The 20,125-nt window shown below is 42.6% G+C and overlaps 5 protein-coding genes across 5 annotated transcripts in view; 2 read left to right on the top strand and 3 right to left on the bottom strand.

Annotated features, from left to right (window-relative positions):
• Nucleotides 1–20,125, top strand: part of selenoh (selenoprotein H) — a 291,866-nt gene that overhangs the window by 138,953 nt on the left and 132,788 nt on the right. The window lies entirely within an intron of this gene.
• LOC132981915 (zinc finger and SCAN domain-containing protein 5B-like) lies at nucleotides 1,297–4,887 on the bottom strand. The gene is made up of 4 exons (XM_061048046.1): nucleotides 4,115–4,887; nucleotides 3,877–3,995; nucleotides 3,612–3,720; nucleotides 1,297–3,426 (listed from the first exon to the last, which is right to left on the bottom strand). The coding sequence occupies exons 1-4, from the start codon at nucleotides 4,389–4,391 to the stop codon at nucleotides 2,438–2,440; spliced, it is 1,494 nt and encodes a 497-aa protein (XP_060904029.1). The 5' UTR covers nucleotides 4,392–4,887; the 3' UTR covers nucleotides 1,297–2,437.
• On the bottom strand, nucleotides 5,116–11,253 carry LOC132981914 (zinc finger protein 26-like). The gene is made up of 5 exons (XM_061048045.1): nucleotides 11,079–11,253; nucleotides 9,635–10,030; nucleotides 9,038–9,162; nucleotides 8,384–8,444; nucleotides 5,116–7,060 (listed from the first exon to the last, which is right to left on the bottom strand). Exons 2-5 carry the CDS (start codon nucleotides 9,954–9,956, stop codon nucleotides 5,793–5,795), a joined length of 1,776 nt encoding a protein of 591 aa, XP_060904028.1. The 5' UTR covers nucleotides 9,957–10,030; nucleotides 11,079–11,253; the 3' UTR covers nucleotides 5,116–5,792.
• Nucleotides 12,615–14,104, bottom strand: mif (macrophage migration inhibitory factor). The gene is made up of 3 exons (XM_061048044.1): nucleotides 13,920–14,104; nucleotides 13,062–13,234; nucleotides 12,615–12,884 (listed from the first exon to the last, which is right to left on the bottom strand). Exons 1-3 carry the CDS (start codon nucleotides 14,025–14,027, stop codon nucleotides 12,818–12,820), a joined length of 348 nt encoding a protein of 115 aa, XP_060904027.1. The 5' UTR covers nucleotides 14,028–14,104; the 3' UTR covers nucleotides 12,615–12,817.
• Nucleotides 14,467–19,724, top strand: si:dkeyp-121d2.7 (zinc finger protein 892). The gene is made up of 5 exons (XM_061048043.1): nucleotides 14,467–14,652; nucleotides 15,111–15,466; nucleotides 16,736–17,028; nucleotides 17,987–18,098; nucleotides 18,249–19,724. The coding sequence occupies exons 2-5, from the start codon at nucleotides 15,139–15,141 to the stop codon at nucleotides 19,283–19,285; spliced, it is 1,770 nt and encodes a 589-aa protein (XP_060904026.1). The 5' UTR covers nucleotides 14,467–14,652; nucleotides 15,111–15,138; the 3' UTR covers nucleotides 19,286–19,724.

Raw genomic sequence — 20,125 nt, 5'->3', positions numbered from 1 at the left:
CACACACAGAAAAAGAAGCTGGTAGATGTAGACAAATAAATACAACCGTAACGATCATGAGAAAAACACACATAGGGCACGCTTAAAAGTGAAAAAGATCAAGTCAGAGAGGTGGATGGGTATAAAAACATAGAAGTATGATCTGACTGATTACTCTTAGGTCTCCAGGTGAGTCTGGATAAAATCTCCCCTCTTTCTGTATGACATGTTTTGGAAAAGAGGGGTGTCAGGGGGATACATTTGGAGGATTATGGGACGGTGATGGAAAGACTCTATAGGCAGCAGAGTTGGAGATGGCAGGAGGTTCAGTATGTGTGTTTTTTCTGGTATTTTAAAGCCTCAGGGCTAAGAGAAAGAAACAGACATTTGATGACATAAAAAGTAAAGCACAATTGATAGTCTGATACCTGCTAGAGGACACAATGATAACACTGTGGCCTGGTGATAAACAACGGCTGATACATTTTAGTTCTGAAAAGGGATGCTGTTATTATTATAAGAATGTGAGTCTAACACACCTAGTCAAATCACCAGACGAATCATGTGTGGTGGTCTTGTGTTACCCTGTGCAAGAGGGCAAAAGATTGATTAAACTTTTTTTTTTTTTTACATACCGTTAAGCATCTACACTGTATTTAAGGCATTGCTGTGCACAGTCCTCCCAGCCAGGTCAACTGCTCATTTTCCTTTCTCCTCCTGGGAAAAAAAAAAGCTGCTTACAACAGAAAGAAGATTACATATAACCAAATATAAAATAAGTCAATTCTGTAAAGCCTATTGGACCATTGCCTGTGAATACACACACAAAAACCTATTTTGGGATAATCTGCATATAGATTTGGTTTTTTTTATCTGACCCAACACTTTCATCCGTGCATAAATACAGTACTCAGACAGTACATTCACCCAAATGGGCTGCAAAAGCCTGCAGATTTTCTCAGTGGGGATTCAAGCCTCTCACATTTACAGTAGTTCTCTCACTCTCTCCCAGACAGACAGACAGACAGACAGACAGACACACACACACACACACAGAGTTTGGTATTAGAGCCAATGCAGGGTTGGCCTTCAGTTGTGTGCTCTTAATATATTTCTATAACTCCCCCACAGGGAGAGACACACAGGTGACCCTTGGGGGGAGGGGAGGTCACTACACACAATGTTATCTTTTAGTTTGAAATACAAAACACAAGGATTCATCAGCCTGGGGTATACACAGCTTGGCAAAACCTGCTCAGCAGATTAGACCGTGCATGAAAGTGAGAGTGAGAGACAAATGTCTCTTAACGGCAATACTTCAGCTTTCAGCATTTATTTCTCACAGGTCTTTGTGTTGATGATTGAAAACATATTCTAATCTTATTTGACGCTTCAGTTCTTTCATTAAAACAATGAGCACATACAGTAACAGAGCTTAACATGTTATTGTAACTAACTCCTTGTTACTAACAGACACAACACAAACTCAGGCAAGGTCAGTGGATTTCCAACACAGCAAACCAATTGCTATGTATTTGATTTTGCTAAGCACAGGCTTACAGACCATGGCAATGAGAAATTTGCCATGATGACACAAGTGCAAACATCAGTAAAAAAAAAAAAAGATCTGACAATATAGGGCACCCGGTAAAACAAGCTGAGAGTGACACTATCAAAAATACATTAACAATTCTGTCCAAAGCATTTCTATGCATGCTGTTAGTTGACAGTGCCCCCTGGTGTTTGGTTAAGAGTGATGCCAAACATAATGGGGTACATTGCATTGATGGGTCAGTCAGATGAGATTTTATTTTTGCACACATGTACATCATTTTATTTCACTTTGCAAAAAGAGGATGTAAATAAAAGCACAGCTCGTCTGTTACGACATAGTTATGGACTTGTAGCATCAACATTTTTCCATTTTACAACACAGAACGAAAGTTTGAAGAGAATTGCCCACATAGTGACGTGAGAGTCGAGCTATCCTACCTCTGCATGCCACGTGTCTAAATCTAATACAAACTATACTGTCTTTAATATGTTGTTTCTTAACTTTATAAAAAAAAAAAAGACAAAAATAACTTAAATCGGTTAGGAAAACACATTGTGCACATGAGGTCATCCTTGAGAAAAATAAGACAATATTTCTTATTTTTGGGATAAATACAAGGTGTGCTTACTTAGTGGCAATGAACTGAATTTGAATATAAATTAAACAACTCAATTTAAATGTCCTTTGACCATGTATCTCATTAATATAACACACTAATGGTGGTACAATATTGCACCAAAACAACTTTTTAATTTACCAACAAAAAAATGAAAGCAAAACCTTCAATTACTCACTTGCGTGTTCTGCAATGAGTTTCTGTGTGACATAAAAGGCAATCCTGAAAAAACTTCTGAGGGTGTATTTAGCAAACTTAATAAGTGCAGGCCAATCATTTTCAATCCTTCAGATGGGATTCTGGCCCAGGTCGGGCTCCTGCTGATCGTCTATGTAATAGGGATCACCTTGATGGACTCTGTGATTGTGCACTCTCAGGTTCCCCCTGTGCGCAAATCTCTTTCCACACTCTGTGCACGCAAACGGTCTCTTCCCCATGTGAACGTCCCGTTGGTGGGCTCTCAAGTTTCCGCTGCGGGCAAAGCGTTTACCGCACTGAGCGCAGCCGAAAGGCCGCTCTCCCGTGTGTGTGCGGGTGTGAACAGTAAGCTCGGAGGGAGTGAGGAAGCTCTTTTCACAAAACTGACAGGGATGCAGTCGGACTCCTGTGTGGCGTAAAAGGTGTCTGCGCTGGTGGGAGGGGTAGGTGAAACACTTGGTACAATACGGACAGGTGTAGGGTCGCCCATTCCCCCCGCTAAGAGCTGCAGGGTGACTCAGAGTGTTTGCGTGTCGTAGTGTGAGCAGCTGTGAATTGGACTGTGATCGAAGAGGGTCTCTATTGGCAAAAGTTGTGACCCGCCGAGTGTGACTGATGGGGCATCTACCTCCTGTGTCTTCTCTTGGTCTCCATGATGATTCGCTAGAAGGTGTTTGTGGTTGAACCTGCCGTGCCCCTCTTATCACCACACCTGGACCCTGCACTGACGTCTGATTGGAGTTATGGTTCTCAGGTTCCTGGTCCATGAAGGGAAAAGAGCGTTCATCATCCTCGTTGCTGGTCTCATCAGAGCCGAAACCAGGCCTGTAGCCGTGTGCGTCTGTGCCAGCGCTGCTGCTGCCGGCTGTACCGGAGCAGCTGGTTCCGTCTGCCTGCATACTCTCCAGACCACCTCGAGAGGTGTCAAGCCCTGGCAACCACTCCCCTGGTTGAGCTAGGTCTGGGTCAGTCCCTGGGGAGCATCGTCCACTTTGAGAGATGGAGAGAAAAGGGGTGGATACTTGATCCTCAAGGGGTCGGTGGTCTGTGCTTTGACTGCCCTGCTTCCATTGAGACACTGCAAAATAGTGGGGTGGTGATTAACTTTTACAGATGATCTCAACAACTTTAATTAGATGAACTTTCATTTCAACAATTTTAATTAGATACCCTTACATTAAAAAAAGTTATGGGTCATCTTGTTTTTGAATTTGAACAACTAAATAGTGAATAGCAGAAAAGGTTTGTAGTGACATCTCTTACATTTGGCCTTGGCTTGCAGGGTATCTATCAGCCTCTGATCCACAGCAGAAAGGCCACCCTCAGGTGCTTGAACTGCAACAGACTCAAGGTTAGGCCGTGATCCAGCTCGCTAAGAAGATGTAGAGACGGACAAATCAGTAAGAACACAGATATGTCAAAAGCAATGCATTGTGCAAATGTCACTTCAGGGTAGTAATTCAGAAACCATTAAAGCTTTACTTCAGCCAAGTTTGAATCAAGGAGAGAGGCAGGGACATGTTCTGACCTCATTTTTGACTGAAGCTCCATCCTGGCCTGTGACCTCCTCTTTCAGCATACTGAGGCTCTGTCTGAGTCCATTTACTGGGTCTGAATGAGAGGATGAATCCTTTCCCATATTAAGTCCTACGCAAGAAAGAAGTATAGGTGGTCAGTGAAGTTCAACACGATACAGAATTACTGACAAAAAGGGAAAATCATGGTAATATTTACAAGGTTGAACATGAACAAATAATCTACGTTACCTGATGTTGTTAGGCTCTGTTGTCTGGAGCTTCCCTCCTTGTCACCTGATGACAAATCCCCCTCCTCGCCGCCTCCACCCTTCACCTTCGGCCTCCTCTCCACCTTCTGCAGCTTGCCTCTGAGGATGGAGATCTCTTGTGTCTTTTGAGCAAGCTCCGCCTGCTGTTCAATCAGGCTGCTCTCAAAGATCTTGGCGATCTCACACACAGCAGCTGCCAGCAGTGAATCCATGACAGTGGCCAGCTGTGCGTGGAAAGCACTCCTTACACACTCCATTGTCCTCTATGACGGCGTTTTAATCGCAAAAAAAAAAATTGGATTTACACCAATGTTTTCCTGTAGTGGCAGATGAAGGACGACGTGGTTACTCCTGAAAATCCTCTGCTGTGGCATTCAATAACTGCTTTAAGATGCTGCCACGCTTTCTTGGACATTTGCATTAGACACATATCGCAGCAATTCGCATGTAATACATCTTATCGTGACGTGTTCGTAAACATTACCGCGAGTAATGTGAGCAAAGTGAGCTAACATGTAAACAGAACAACCAATGAGGCGTAGCCTGTAGCTGCTAGCCCATCGAGCTACCTGGGTAAATTAACGTTAACAGCCAAATATATCGGTCGGTAAAAGCCAGAGCATGAAAGCCAGAGTACGAATCTCGGACAGTTACTCTCTGACATCATTAATTACATTAAATACTTGAGTTACATTCATAACTGCGGCGCCCAGTCGTCCTGCTGCTTGCTGGTTGGCATCTGGGAATGTGAGCAATGCAAGTCTCGCGATAACGAGGCAAAAGCATTCGGTTCCAAAAGAAACTTTATGTTGTATGAACAAACCAAAATTGATGTTAGATTATTACAAATCATTAAAAATGTAAGCCTGCCTGTTTGTTTCATAGACTTACATTTTTAATGATTTGTAATAATCTAATATACATTTTTACAACATTATAAACACATTGCTGTAATTTTAAAAAAAAGAAGTCAAGGTATGTATTGCAGGTTTTATTGTAATGGTAAAAATGTTAATCTAGCAACATAACTGTAACAGAAAAAAGTAAACTCGTTAGTAAAATCTCTTCTATTTTGGTCAGGCAGATCTATTTCAGATCGGTTTTGAGCAGTTAAAACTAATAAATATAAAAAAAAACTCAAAGCATTAGATAAAAAAAAAAGCAAAAAAACTTTGGATGTTTTCAGTTATCATGATGTTACAATAGAGATTTTACTTGGCAGCTATTTACAAATTGTGTAGCAAAAAGTCAACACTACAAAGCTGGTACCACAAATCTGACTCCACAACCAGGCACAGCACCTCAAATTCTGCTAAAAACCTGTACACCTAACTTGGCTGAAGGAAAACAAAATGGTAAACTCTTTCCAAGTGGCTCAAACTGTATACAAATCAAAAAAAAGTAGACAAAATCTTGGGGACAATTTGACATTAACTTGAACTCAATACAAAAACCACGATGAAGAATTTGAAAGTTTACCTTTTACAGATTTTAACAAGTAGAGATTTTGTAATTTTGTCTATATCATGTTAGCTGTCCTTAAAAAAAAGAGAAAGACATAAGTGCAGTCAAATTTGTTGTCGTAGTGGTCTTACATGATTTCCTCGATATTGTGGTGAAGTGTCTTGACAAAGTAGATTAACTGTGGAAGTCCTTTACTAATGTAAACGCTTTACATGGCTCTTGAGGCGTTTTGCAGTTGTGTACTTTTTCCCACAACTCTTACAGCAGTGAGATCGATACTTGTGAACTTTCAACATATGCTTATCGTACATTTCTTTTCCTGAGAATTTCTCCCCACACTTGTTACACTGGTTACTTGACTGAGTACACGATTTTTGGTGCGTGGAGAGCTGTCCCCGAAAACGAAACCTTTTGTGACACTTGACACACTTGAAGGGCTTCTCTCCTGTGTGGATGCGGTAGTGTTCTATCAACAGATATTTGTTTTTTTTCACCTGCAGACACACGTTGCAGGTGTAACCGTTGGGGTTGTGCGTGCCACATGCTTCCCAGCCACGACTCCCGTAAGCACCCGTCCCTTTAACCTTGGGTTTTCTCTCGACAGTAACGTGGTTGGTTGGTACACTTGATTCTTTTCTTGGAGAAATCGATTCCTCAGTGGCCTCGACAGGCTTAGTCCATGAAAGGTCCACGTTTAAGTCCTCAGAATTCACTTCCATTTTGTGGAGTCTCGCCATGTGGAGTTTAAGGAACTGGTTTACTCGGAATTTCCTTGAGCAAATGCTGCAAGTGAATGGCTTTTCACCAGTATGAATACGCATGTGCTCCTGGAGCTTGAAATGCCATTTGAACTTTGCATTACAATGTAAACAGGAGTACTGTTTGATGGCTTGATCTTTCTCCCCAGAGGAATCACTGTGGTTTGAAGTGGAGGCTGCGCCCTCTTTCTTAGTTATCACCGTTTTCTTGATTGGTGGGGATTCTTTATTGCTCAACTCAGGGTCTTGAGCGACAGAAGACTGTGCTTTTTTTGCCATCATTTTCTGGAATTTAGCACAATTTGGTTTGTGATACTTGAGTGCACTCGGAGAGGCAAACACTGTTTTGCAACCCTTGCACCACTTGTGAAACCGTGCATGCACATTTCGGCCAAAGGGTGAATCAAATGCCTTCTTACAATACTTGCAGCTGTACATTGCTTTACCTTCCTCTACTACAGTCTCTTTTCCTGCAGGCTTAGACTTAATTACCGCAATTTCCTTATCCTCGCTTTTCCTCTTTGATGTAGTTTCTTGCGGCTTTGGTTTTCTTCCTCTTTTTTTGGTAACTTTAACAACCGCTCGAGTATTTTCTTGCAGCGGTACGTTGACGTCTTCGCTTACTCTAGTACGCCGAACTCCTTGGTCACGCCTTAGCAAATTATTGCCCAAGGTTTGATTGTTCTTGTCGTTTAATGAGGAATCTGTAGGAGAAAAAAAAAAAGGCATAAACATTAACTATAAACATGTGAAAATGACGAGGAGAAATAAAGACAATGTAACAAAAGTCTTACTTGTAGAACATGTATTTAGCTGGAATAAATAAAAATGAGAGGGGGTTTTCTGCATAACTGAGTAAAAGAAATACAAATTAAAAGTGTAATATTGCAGCTCTCTCTCATATATCCTTCATCCCTTCTGAGCAATGATTCGTCATGAGGTTATGAAGCACATGAGTAGTGCTGTGCTTGACTTTGACAGTGATGTAAGGTTAGATGTCAATACAATGAAGAAAATAGAACTTGTTGCCACTGGCATTTAACCCCTAATATTCTAAACATTAACACGCGTTGCCATGAAGTGTCTTTAAAATGTAGCTTTGTTTGCTATGTGCTAAATAAAGTAAAACTAAAGTTCTTGAGGAACATGATGAGATTTCAGTACATGAAGAATTGGCCCAGATCAATTTGCGCTTGTGCAACAATCAAATTCAGGAATGTGAGATTTCAAGCATTTAAATTGTCATTTTTACAACAACAATCTGTCTGATATCAGCTGAGATTACAGGCTCATAAGTCTATTAATACAAGCTGTGCATGCAGTCTCTACAAACTGCCTGTAAACATACATGTGACATTCACACATAATGTCAGCTTGATTATCAAGGCAGACATTCATTTGAGAGAGGCCACTTTGGAATGTGAGTACTTCTGTTATCAGCTGCGCCTCGCTGGGTTTGCAAATGCTAAAAACTTTCCCAGAAGTGATATGCCACGGTTTCCTAGTGACGTCACCAAACATCAAGCTGTAAAATGTATTAAGAAAGGTGTGGCCCGATCCTTTACTCCCTCTACTTGTCCAATGGGAGTTAGAAAGATGCTTTCCCAGTACAAAATAGCTGCCAGGGTACCCAAAATGTTCAGTTAGTTTTTGTCAGCCACTCCACACAGAAGTAAAAGAAGATTCAACCATAACCTGTGTTCTGTTAGAATGACAGAGGAAGTCATCTCAGATATGGAAAACTAACTACCTGGGCAACTAAAATGAAAGTATCTGAGTAAAGACACAACCAGTGTAAGTTCAGATGGAAACACTTTGTACACCAGCTCTTTCAATTTGGGATGACATAACATGACAGCCTTTGAATTGACTTTACAACTGGGTAAAGACAATGTTCATGTTTACAAATGAAGCCCAGGCAATCATGCAGTTACTACCTGTGAATTAAAATGTACAGAACATTATGGAACATTTTTGGAAAAAAAAAGAAAAAGAAGAAAGTGTGAATTAGCAGGAGCCACGCTCACCTCTCTTTGATCTTCTGAGACCTTTTGTTTGTGGGTGGGAGTCAATGTCATGGCTAGCCATCTAAAAAATACAGAAGCTATGGATTACATCCCCAACACTGCAGAGAATAAAATACATTTGATGCATGCTTAAGCAAAAACCTGACATGTCTGGACTTGGTTCATATATTGAGCAAATCACTGCTTCAGCCCTTCCTGTAAAATTATGCACTAGAAGTTCTGCACATATTTCCATTACATCGGTGTAAATTTTTAACACTATTCTGATCTCCGTACTATGGGCAATGCATACATCCAAGTGAACATTATTCTTCATGATAAAGAAAATGACATGCAGGGCGCAAGGTTTTCCGTAGTAACTAGTAAAATTGACTTTAGTTGTATAGGATGAATAGTAGCCTACTAAATTTTAGCATTTAAAAATTTGAATATACACTAATGTTAAAAATGATAAAGCATACAAATTCAAATGGGATTATAGAGTGGGATTATATATCTACAGCCCGAGTTCAAACGGACAGTGAAGAGTCATCTTAAGCTGCATGCTAAGGCGTTTCAGGAACACAAGTATTCTGCCTTCAAATGGCAGTCTGTCAGCTGTATGATGCTAAGTTGGAATGCCAGCACATCCATATTTCTCCCACTGTTACACACCTCCTGCTTAATTGGAACGTGCCAAAGAGGAATAGACAGCTGGCGCAGTCTCACACTGGGACAACCCCCCTCTTCTTGCTTTGTCACGGTCTCGCAGCCCAAAGGAGCACACCAGTCATCAGGTACTGCACAGAAGAATACAAGAGCACCCAACATGATAATGCTGCAAAAGATCATCATTTAATCTGGTCTGCACACAGCTTGCTGTCCCCTGCCATCATATGAACAAGTCATGATACTGGTTACTGTACCAGAGGATAAATAGAGGGTGCAATGCTATCTCACTTCAGAATTACTTGTTGAATTTAAAAAGTATCCTTTTTAAGTTATTTTTCTCAAGAAACATCATACAAAACCAGTGTTATTGATATATTTCAATCAGTGAGGTATTGGTACAAGAACATATTTTTCAAAGTTACATTAGTTTAGAAATTCTGAGTAGGTGAAAAATTAAATTAAATGATTAACACTATTACGTACAGTAATAAACAGAGTGTATATCAACTCTGGTTATTAAACAAACAACGCAGACTGAGCTTTCTAACAAACATTTTTTCAATAGGTTTTATAGATATTTACCCCATGTGGACACTTTACCTTCAAAATCAATCTCAGAAACAACAGAGGTTTGTGCAGAGGCATTCAGAGGATCCTCAGGCTTAATTCGTACTTCACTTGTAGTATTATTCATCTCAGCTCTTTCATCGCCCGCACACCCATTATCTCTCAGTTTGATCTCCGCTCTCTGCAACTTCACTTTAAGTTGAACAATCTCTTCTCCTTTCTGTGCCAGCTCCAGCTGATGGTCGTGGATGCTGTTCTCAAAGACCTTCATTATTTCAAACATAGCCCTTCTCAGGACCGACTCCATGGTTGTACTGAGAAGGGCCCTGAATTCTTTCATCAGATAGTCCGACATCTTTGAATATGGCTGGCAGATGTCCTTTTCAGAAAATGCCGGAGCTGTCCTTAAGCTTCCCAGTGACTGTACACCTGTAGAGAGATTAAAAAAAAAAATCTGGTTAGGGTTCAACGTTAGAAAGAAAGATATGCCATTGCTGGAGTAGAATCACTTTGCAAAACAATGGTGTTAAATGGTGTTACGCGTGTTCTTTTAACAGGCATCACTGCAGCCAAAAAGATGTTAGCTTTACGCTGGAAACCCCCACACGCAGTCACAAAAAGTGGATTAACACATATACTGACATCATTGGTGTGGAGCTGTCAGTGGAAATAGTGCATGGTGCTGCAGCTGTCACCATCTCAGCATGGGAATCGATGCTAGAAATAATTAACAAACTGCTGTAAGCGCTATATTATTATTATTATTATTTTTTTATCTCTGCTCTGGAATCTGTTTTCCCTGCACACAGTATTTATTTATAATAGAGACCTATGGGGTGGGGAGGGAGGGAACGCCACAGGGTTTATGTTATGCTTTTTGTCTGTATTTTTAATGATTGTTGTAACTCTGTTATAAAAAAAAGGAAATTAAAAAGTTGATCACAAAAAAAAAAACTATGGTGTTAAATCCCCTTTTTCTGGGTGAGAGAGACTGAGGTTTTCTCTTGTATACATCTTAATATCCCACAACCTCAGCATGCAGTGCCAAAAGAGAGGTTTTGTTGTGTCTTACGATTCAATGACACACACACACAGTGGATATATTATTCAAAAAAACAAAGAAGAGTGCTGAGATGAATTACCATTCAGCTGTGGTTTTAATGTGTAAACACATCAGCAGGTTACTCGCCTGGTCATGATGAATTAATGTGATATTTTCAGTCGGTATCGTCAGGACGTTTCCGCAGGTAGCTTATCAAACATGAGCTACCTCCGGTGTGTTAATAACTAGAATCAAATGTTTCTCTCTGGGAATGAGAACCAAAATCTTCCACGTTCCTGCTACAGCCACCTTTTGCGTGACTGCGACCCCTTTGTAATAACAAAACGGAACTGTATATGTGAAAGGGGGAGACAGAAAGAGGAAGCATTTTACACATGGCGGGCACATCGTCTGTGAGGAGAACGCGCTGCTCACCTGCGGCGCGAGGAGAACTCCCGCTTCAATGGAGATGAGTGACGTATCTAAACACAGTCCGTCCACACCTGACATGTGATGTTAAACATGTAATCTTTAAATCCATCCAACGTTCATCAACTATTGGACAACACACGAATCCGCCATTTTTCCTTGACGAGTTCCCCAGGAGGGGAAAAAAAAAAAAAAATCTTCTTCTTCTCTGGATTTATTGGCGGATCGCAAACTACTTAAAGGTGCATACCGCCACCTTCTGTAAAGGAGGGCGTAACATCATGTCGTTTAAATGCCTGCCAACTTTCCAACTTTGTGTCAATGCATGCCGCATACTCTCAATTTATTCTCCAGTGTTTATTTCCTTAGATGAGGAATAATTCAGTGTGTGAGTAAAAAAGATGTTAAGCAGTGACAAATTATATTTCCACCAAATAAACTTTACTAAAATATTTCTAGGAGGAGGATCCATTGGCTGACTAAGCAGTATCACACCCATAGTTGATTTTATCATTAGCCTTCCCCTCCATTTGAAAGTAAAAAAAATAAATACTCAAACAGCTTTCAAGTTTTACAAATCCCAAGTTCATCTATGTGATGAATGCCAGGCAAACAGTTCCCCACCTTCAGGTCACACTTGGCTTACTGTGGTACAGTCGTAGTCAAAGATTGATGGGCATTCAGTTAGGGCGAGCTGAAAGATTCAAGTTTGCTGAACTGCAGTAAATAATTTACAGAGCAGTTTGTAATGCATGACATTTGGACATGTCTCAGTAGAAGAACTACAACGGACAGTCAGGAATGCAGAGAAAAATCCTCAGTGCCAACCTGCCCTCCATCCAGTACTTGTACTGGTCCAGGGTCAGGAAGCTGGCAGGTCACATCAGCGCAGACCCCGCACACCCCGGACACAAACTGTTGAAGCTCCTCCTCTCGTGTAGGCGATACAGATCACCGTACGCCAAAACAACCTGACACAGGAACAGGTTCTTCCCCCAGGCGGTCACAGTGTCAGATCTGTCATGTGCATTAACCCCACTGTGAATGTTAATGAGATTATTCATCCACTTTTTATGGTCACTCACTTTATCATGTAAATACTGTAATCTAATATCAAACTATGCATACTGCCTTTATGCAGAGACTGTAAAAACTGTAAATGATCCCACCCGTTTCCCAATGACATCATTTATTAATGTGTTTATTATCTTTCGCACTACTCACTGATGCACTATTGTCTTACTTAGTGTTGTACATATTAGTCTGTTGTTTATTGTTAATAATTAATGTTATGCCTTTGTACATGGAGGGTACAGTTTCTCAAAGTCAAACCCCTTGTATGTGTGAGCATACCTGGCCAATAAAGCTGATTCTGTAAGAGAGAAGGAGTGAGAATCAAGGACGTTTTTTATTCCACTTGGCAGCTTCTGTTTTAGGGTTAAACCTATGACGTCAATTGTTCAATGTGCAAAAAACTGATCTTAAAAAGTGTGGTGTGTTTTTACCAGGCCAGACGACCAAAGGAAAACAGAGACTCCTTAATGATATGCAGGGTTTCATTTATTTCCCCCAGGTCAAAAATGACAAGTGCAAAGCAAACAGTGTCCTAGTAGAGTAAAGAGTTAATAGGCTATTGGATAACCAGATGTCTTGACATATCTAACGGGTCAGTTTGACTGAATTTCCTACTTCTAGAAACATTGTGGAATGTTATTTTATTGTAACTTGCAGAGTCTTGCTCCCTCTCAGCCAAAGGTGGTGTTGTTCCAACCCACATTGGCTGCATCCATGTCAGTAAAATTAATATAAATCCTGAAAGAGACACAATGAGGAAAAAAAGTTAATGAGATAAAGCTTTAACGGAGAGCAAGGTACTGTAAGTGAGATTAATGGTATCCGAGAGTCTGTGTGTTTACGTCACCGTGTAACCCGTTCTAATTCGATTAAATGCAGCAGATTGGCTGGTTACATTATGTGTCTGGAACATACCTGTCAACAGAGATGTCCAGGTGTTTGTTGAGCAGTCCACACAGAAGTTTAGAGTACTGCTTGTTCTGTGCCCCGCTGATTTTGCCAATGCTGTGGAGGGAGCAGAGTGCGCACGGGTCCCCCTTTCCCCCAAACGTCATCATTTGGTCAGAGTTGATGTGCACTGCAATGTACTGGTTGGAGACAAGAGACACAACACTGATGTCACTCCACACTGTCCGGATCAGTCATGACTTTGTCAGTTTATGTGGCTCTTTGCCTCGTTAAGCCCCTATGGCATAAAATAGTTACAGCAGTGTAAAGACAGGCCTGTTCAAATACAGACTACAGTGAAGGTTGGAGTGAAGACTTTTGGAAACCATGACCTCAAATACCCCAACTGCAACCCCACTATGAAGAAGCACCAAAAGTTGACCTGGGTCCATTTTCTCTAAGAAGGGTTTGGCACTTTAATATTCCTACATAATGGTCATCGTATTCTCCTCAATATGAATTAGGCGGAGAATAATGAACTTTGGTTTTAAACATAGCATAATATTTATAGAATACAATAGCTCTTAGCATTTAAAAAATATGTCACTTTAAATGGTTAAAACCATCCTTAACAAAAAAACACCATGAAAGCACAAACTGTAGACTATTTGCTAAAAATGAATAAAAATTCCAGAAAATGTTTCCTCAGTAGCAGCTACTCCTTTAACAAATAGGCCTATATATAATATCATACATATAATATATATAATATATCTGGTTCTGGTGAGGTAGGTTCAATCTATGAAGCTAATCCATACAGGGAAGAATGATTACCAATGCATTACAAAGAAATAAACCTTGTTAAGCAAAGAAACCCAGGCCTACCTGTTCAGGCTTGCCCATAACTTTGGACAGCTCCGCGGAGGTCTCGGACAGCAGAGCTGCAGGCACATCGCCTTTGGCCACATTGGTGTTCACTACAAACATCGGCATTATTACAACTTTTTTCTGGCTTTCTTCCCCCCAAAAGCTGCAGACCAGACGCTATATTATTATGGACTGTGGACCTCGACGAAACACTTCCTTACACGAAAAGTGGTGCTAGGAGTTTTAATCATGTCACCCAAAACTACCATAGCGCCCCCATCCATCCTGGAGGACCCTTCTGTTGAAAAAGCTAGCCAAAACGCCAACCATTTAGGAGTTGTTGTTTTTTTCATTTTAAATTGTTTTTTATTTGTTGAATTATAAAATTGTTAAAAAAAAAAAAAACTCCGGCATAGATTCATTTAAAAAAAAAAGGAAAGCTTCTATATATGCGAATCCAGGGTTGGTTTTTAGGTTTTAATCCAGGGTGCGGCTGCGGCTGAGTGTTAGGGTAATTACGGTACTGGGCATGCGCAGTGCTCTCAAGCATCACTAAGCAGTGCTGAAGGAAGCGAAGAGGAAAACAGTGGCAGTGTGGGAGAGAGAGGGCAGAAGTTGGATGACGCTTTTCTTTGTCGCCGTGTCTCCGTGGGAATGAACATCGAACCAGCTCGTCCACGATCCGTGAAATCGCAGAGTCTGTCGCCATTTCGCGTCTGAGTAACTCTTCTTTATTTCGTCTTTCAAAACGGTACGTATACAAAGCTAAATTAGCATCGCTGCTGCTAGCACAATCACTTTCTGCCGTCGCGGAGGGGTTACTGCCGCTCTCCTGCTTAAACATTATTGTGCTGTAAGTTTTAAAAACAAGCTCGCCTTGCACAGTTAGTGTATTTTGGTGTTAAAGTACGATGCCACTGTTGTGCTTTTTGACGAAACAGGCAATGTAGTCTTCAGAAAAAAGGTTACAGAGGTGGTATAACCATAATGTAAGTGTGTGGGTTTACAGCTCTGTCACACCTCCAGATGATTTAATCCATATTTGGTTTTTTTACTACTATAAAGAAACGACAAACGAACATAACATTTGTGTCTAACATTTGGGTTCTATAAATAGTGGTTATGTGATTTTTTTTTTTTATTGAACCAGTGTGAAACATGTCATGTACAACTTCTGTAATTAAAATGCTGGTACTGAACCATCATCAGGTCCCATCAGAAGCTTGTGGCCACGACGATGATGATGGAGGAGTCGGTGTCCACGTTTGAGACGCATCTGACGGCCGTCATGGACAGTCTGATCCGAGCCTCGGTCTGCGAGATCACCAAACTCTTCCAGGAGTCCGTGAACGACTACCTGGTGGAGCTGTCCCTCAACAGGAGGGAGAACGAGTCTCTCAAGCTGCGGCTGAGGCTCACCGAGAACAAGCTGAGAGCCGAGCGCAAGTACGGGCTCGGCTGGGCTGCGAACCGCCGCAACGCCGGGCTGTCTGCTGCGGAGGGAGCAGGAGGAGGAGGAGGAGGAGGAGGAGGAGGGCGGCACAAACGAAAAGTTGAGGTGGCCCGTAAGTATTTGTCTTTCGGGTGGCCTTTACTCCTTAATAAGTGAGACTTACATTACCTATAGTTTGTGTCATGTGTAAAGCTATCTTTAAAAAAAAAGGGTCAGCAACATTTTTAATATACCATTCTTGTGTGTGTTATTTGACAAAAAGGTTTTTTTTTTTTTAGTGCAGTCAGGGCTTATATGAAGACGCACTTGTTTTGTTGGAAACCATCTGGCAAAAGCTGATCTCTCCCTCCCTCCCTCCTTCCTCCCTCCCTCTCACCCCTCCTCCTTCCTCCTCCGCCTCCTCTTCATGTTCGCTCCCTCTGTCCTTCACCTCCCCCTCTCCTCTATCTCTCTCTCTCTCTCTACTGCATTCTGTCCCTCCCACTCCTCTGTGCTTCTGCACACTCTCTCCCTCCCTCCCTCCCTGCCGTGCTCCTCTCCCTCCCCCCACCTCCTCTCCTCACCACTTCTCTCCGTCTGTCTGTCTCACTCAAAACCTGCCTCCTCCCCTTTCCGCTCCTCTCTTCTTCACGCCCTCGCCTCCTTCCTCTCTCTCCCTGCCCCCACCTCCTCCTGCTCTGTGCTCTCCTTCATCACGTTGCACACACACACACACACACCCTCCCCTCCTTTCCGTCCTCCACTCCTCCACTCCTCCACTCCTCTCCACCACCAACGTAATTACGCTCTTGCTCAACACTTCTCCTTTCTCTCTCTTCCTCTCCTCTTTCTCTCTCTCCTCTTTACACCCCATCTCTCCTTCAACTTGTCCACCCACTTCTCCTCCCTCTCTCCCTCTACTGTGACAAAACCTCCGCTGTCCTCCCCTGTCACACAAACTCCACATTCTCCTCTATATTTTCTCCTTGCTGTCACGTGTTTTTCTCCTTCCCGTTCCCTTGTCCTTCTACACTGCCTCTCTCCTCCCTCGTTCATCATGCTCACTCCTCCTCCCCTTCTCTGCTTCCTCTGCTCTCTTCTCCTCTCTCCTCCCCCTAACCCCCTCTCTACTCCTGTTTCTCTCTGCCGATCCAATCACCTCCTCCTCCTCATCTCCCACTTATCCAACCTCTTCCCCCTCTCGTCTCTCTCTCCTGGTCTCACAATCATCTCCTCCCACTTATCTCCCTCCCCCTCATATTTCATTCTCCCTCCTCTGTCTCTCCATGCACCCCCCCCCCCCCCCCAACACACACACACACACACACACACACACACACACACTTTCTCCTCCCTCTCCTCCCTTCCTTCCACCCTCTCCTTTTCTCTCTCTTCTCCACAGGAGGCAAGTCAAAGAAGGGCCCAGCAGCAGCCTATGGCAAAGGCTGGCCTGGAGGTGTGTGGGAGGATGGAGGAGGTGGCTGTGCTGATAGTGATGGAGGAGTAGGAGGAGGAGGAGGGGGAGGAGGAGCTGTGGGGATGGTAGCAGGAGGAAGAGGGGGGAAGGAGGCCAGGGAGATGTACCTCATCCAGTTCCCCAGGGATGAAGAGGATGAGGGAGGGATGGTGGAGGACGATGGAGGGGAGGGCACCCTCAGCGGTGAGGGGGAGGAGACGGCCAACATCAAAGAGGAGGTGAGGAAGACGGTTTCTCTCAAAGGAGGAGGAGTAGGAGGAGAAAAGTGCCACAGTATCTCTGCACTTCTCAGCCTCATGTAGAATGAAAAAAGTGAAGACAAAAAAAAAAAGAGATGATACAGAAAGACAGAGAGAGTTTTGCTTTTGTTTTCATCCGTCAAATCACTGCAGAGATGAAGTGGATAAAAGCAAAGCTATTGATTTGATATTTAGCTTCCAGGAGAGCCTGTGGAGTAGGGCTCTCCACATCTCAAGTGTTTCATGCTTTTAGGCGCAAATAATACTACTGGTAGTGCAAAGCTATTTGTTATTCTATTCCACGACCAAGGTTGAAGATAAACTTTGCACCTCTCTGCTGTATTTGAATATACAAAGAATGTAGAATTTTATTGGCATACATGTAAAGGAATTGCAAAGTGTTGCAGATGCCTACAGGGTGGGGCTGTAAAGAAATATAACTAGTTATACAACTTAAACTTTGAATAGGCCGGGCCAGAACTATTAACCGTATAAAAGAAGTGGATGTACCTTCTTGATTTCAAAGGGGAAGCCATTGAAAAAGTGCCATAACCCTGCACTCTTCCTAATGTCCAGCAGAGGCACAATTGAAGAAACCCCGATATGAAAATGAACTTTATTCTTTGTTGACACCCCCCTCCCAAGCCTCTTTCAATACAGCTTGATGTTCACTTTGTAAATAATGTTTCATTGAGTTAAAGGATAGAGAAATCTGATTCCACTGTGTCGTGCAAATAAAGTTTTGGCTACAAAATAACAAGATGTAGATGGGAGAAAGTCAAAATAGCAATCAACAATATAATATTGGAGGGGATACACTTTAAATGGCATTATAGAATCATTTTACATGTTAATTAATTATTTAATGGATTTAAAAATGTATATCCTACCCGGTTTGAGCTGTTTGTCCTGTAACTCTTTGTGCATCCTTATACAGTTTAGTCAAACAGAAGGCTATCAGCCTGCTTCTCTCCGACTTATCAAAGAGGCTTTGAATATGGATCTGCCCAACAAGAACCAGCGCAGTGTCTCCAGAGTCCAAAGCGAAGGTAATCAGCCCAGGACACACTGGTTGAGGGAGGGGGAGTTAATGAAATGTGTAGAGATAAATAGTTTGAAAGGAAGTTGAAATGATTGCTCATTCCAGGTCTCTTCGTTTCTCCTCCACATCTCTCCTTCTCCCCCCTGTCTCTGCTCAGGTGACCTGTCAGATCATCCACCAACCCTTCATCCGAGTGATAGAGACGAAGAGGACTGGGAGGTGGGCTCAGTGGAGCCATCAGAAGGAGGAATGACCATGGATGAGCTCAGGGGTCTAGAGTCAGCCCTGAGAGCTGAGAGAGGCCGTGAGGAGGCCTCCATGAAATCCTCCCAGCCTGTCAGCCCTGAATCAGATGGAACGCCAGGCAGCGAGATCAGCCTGGCTCCAAAATACATTGGTCTTGATGGAATGGAGCAGGAGGGGGAGCTGGAGCCTCAGCCCCCCACACTGCAGAGGGAAGAGCAGGTGGAGCAGGGCCAGTTAAAGGACAGTGTGAGTGCTGGAGAGGATTCAAAGTCGGGCTATTCGAAGAAGTCTAGAGAGGGTGACTCGGCCGGGGTCATGAAAGAAGAGGATGTGATGGAGCTTGGAGAGTCTGAGCACCCACCCCACCTTTCTGCTCCAGGGAGTGTCGGAGAGAGCGGTGGGGAGGAGGAAGGAGGTGGGGACCTGCTTCACTTCTGCCCACAATGTGGAGGAGGCTTCACGTCTGAGGCTGAGCTGGATGACCACCCCTGTCCACTAGGGGGCTCTCAACATCAGAGCAGTGGAAGCGAGGATGGTCTGTATCCCTGTGCTCACTGCGGAAACACGTTCAGCCATTCCTGGGCGCTGAAGAACCATGAGTGCGCGTGTGCAGCCGAGCGTCCACATTGCTGCGAGATCTGTGGGAAGCGCTTCACCCACTCGCGCTCGTTGGAACGCCATCATCTGGTGCACACAGGCGAGCGGCCACACAGGTGCCCTCAGTGTGGACGCAGCTTCAGTCGACTCGGCAACTTGGAGCGCCACCAGCGAATCCACACAGGTGAACGTCCATACGGTTGTGAAGCGTGTGGGAAGCGGTTCAGTCGGGTGGAGTACTTAAAGAGACACCAACTCATACACAACAGTGAAAAGATGACACTTCAGTGCTCCAACTGTGGGAGCGGCTTCAGTGACGTGGAGCAACTGAAAAACCACCGCTGTTTTTAAGGCCCGGCCTTCAGATCCCTGACTGAACTGGAAACAGAAAGTGTTTCATTGAATGTGGTAGAACTAATGTGATGAATATGATTGGTAGATGCTCATGTTATTCTCAGTGATTTGGAATTTCCCTTTTTTACACACTTAATAAATAAAGAAGGCATATGTCCAAAGTTTGACAGGAAGTCAGTTGTATGGAATGTTAGGAGGAGAAACAAAATCAATCTCAGATGTGCAGCCATTTTTGTCGGAGTGTTCTCATTTGTGTGTACAAAGTTACCTTTTAATTATTTATGATTATATTGTACATTTTTCTCTTTTTATCAATAACTCAATCGTGCTAAAGCCAATGCCCTCATTTCTTTCCTGAAAATGTAATTGACAGCTTGGTATTTTGTATGTCTGTGTTTTGGTCACATGAAGAAATAAACAAATCAATTTTTCTGAAGGCTGCTCTTTTCTTATTAAGTTAAAGGGTTGTCAATATGTTGCATGATAACATTCACAAGAGGCAATTTTTGCGTTCTTATTCTGAATCATCATGACAAAAAAACAAAACATTTTCACTTGGATGTTATTCAGTAATGGAACAGTGAGAGGTGTGTGTGTAACAGATAAACTGAGCAGAAAGAACAGAACCAGAGCTCCTCTCACTTTATGTCTCACACTGCCCTTTGAAAAGGCTTACAAGACTCAACCCTTATGAACTGTAGGCTCTGTAAGGAAAACTACCTCACTTCAAAAAGAGAGGTATAAATCATGCTTTAAGAGGACAGAAAAGAACACTTTGCTGCTTGTGTTGGTGTTTTTTTTAAAAATAATAGGAACATGTTCCTTTATTTCCTTTGA

Source organism: Labrus mixtus, chromosome 10, assembly GCF_963584025.1.
Source record: "Labrus mixtus chromosome 10, fLabMix1.1, whole genome shotgun sequence".
Classification (NCBI taxonomy): Eukaryota; Metazoa; Chordata; class Actinopteri; order Labriformes; family Labridae; genus Labrus; species Labrus mixtus.
The sequence above is the reverse complement of the archived record's forward strand: the minus strand, read 5'-3'. Positions and strand labels throughout refer to the sequence as shown.

Bases quoted from the DNA above. Each gene is read 5' to 3' on its own strand.
- LOC132981915 (XM_061048046.1), bottom strand. From the start codon at position 4,391: ATGGAGTGTGTAAGGAGTGCTTTCCACGCACAGCTGGCCACTGTCATG. The intron at 3,996-4,114 runs GTAACGTAGATT...TTTCTTGCGTAG, and splicing joins ACAGAGCCTAACAACATCAG to GACTTAATATGGGAAAGGAT. The intron at 3,721-3,876 runs GTCAGAACATGT...ACATCTTCTTAG, and splicing joins GAGCTTCAGTCAAAAATGAG to CGAGCTGGATCACGGCCTAA.
- LOC132981914 (XM_061048045.1), bottom strand. From the start codon at position 9,956: ATGTCGGACTATCTGATGAAAGAATTCAGGGCCCTTCTCAGTACAACC. The intron at 8,445-9,037 runs GTGTGTAACAGT...TGTATTTTTTAG, and splicing joins ACGTTCCAATTAAGCAGGAG to ATGGCTAGCCATGACATTGA. The intron at 7,061-8,383 runs GTGAGCGTGGCT...TTTCTCCTACAG, and splicing joins TCTCAGAAGATCAAAGAGAG to ATTCCTCATTAAACGACAAG.
- si:dkeyp-121d2.7 (XM_061048043.1), top strand. From the start codon at position 15,139: ATGATGATGGAGGAGTCGGTGTCCACGTTTGAGACGCATCTGACGGCC. The intron at 15,467-16,735 runs GTAAGTATTTGT...TCTTCTCCACAG, and splicing joins ACGAAAAGTTGAGGTGGCCC to GAGGCAAGTCAAAGAAGGGC. The intron at 17,029-17,986 runs GTGAGGAAGACG...ATCCTTATACAG, and splicing joins CGGCCAACATCAAAGAGGAG to TTTAGTCAAACAGAAGGCTA.
- mif (XM_061048044.1), bottom strand. From the start codon at position 14,027: ATGCCGATGTTTGTAGTGAACACCAATGTGGCCAAAGGCGATGTGCCT. The intron at 13,235-13,919 runs GTAGGCCTGGGT...GTCTCCAACCAG, and splicing joins TTATGGGCAAGCCTGAACAG to TACATTGCAGTGCACATCAA. The intron at 12,885-13,061 runs GTATGTTCCAGA...TGTCTCTTTCAG, and splicing joins CTGGACATCTCTGTTGACAG to GATTTATATTAATTTTACTG.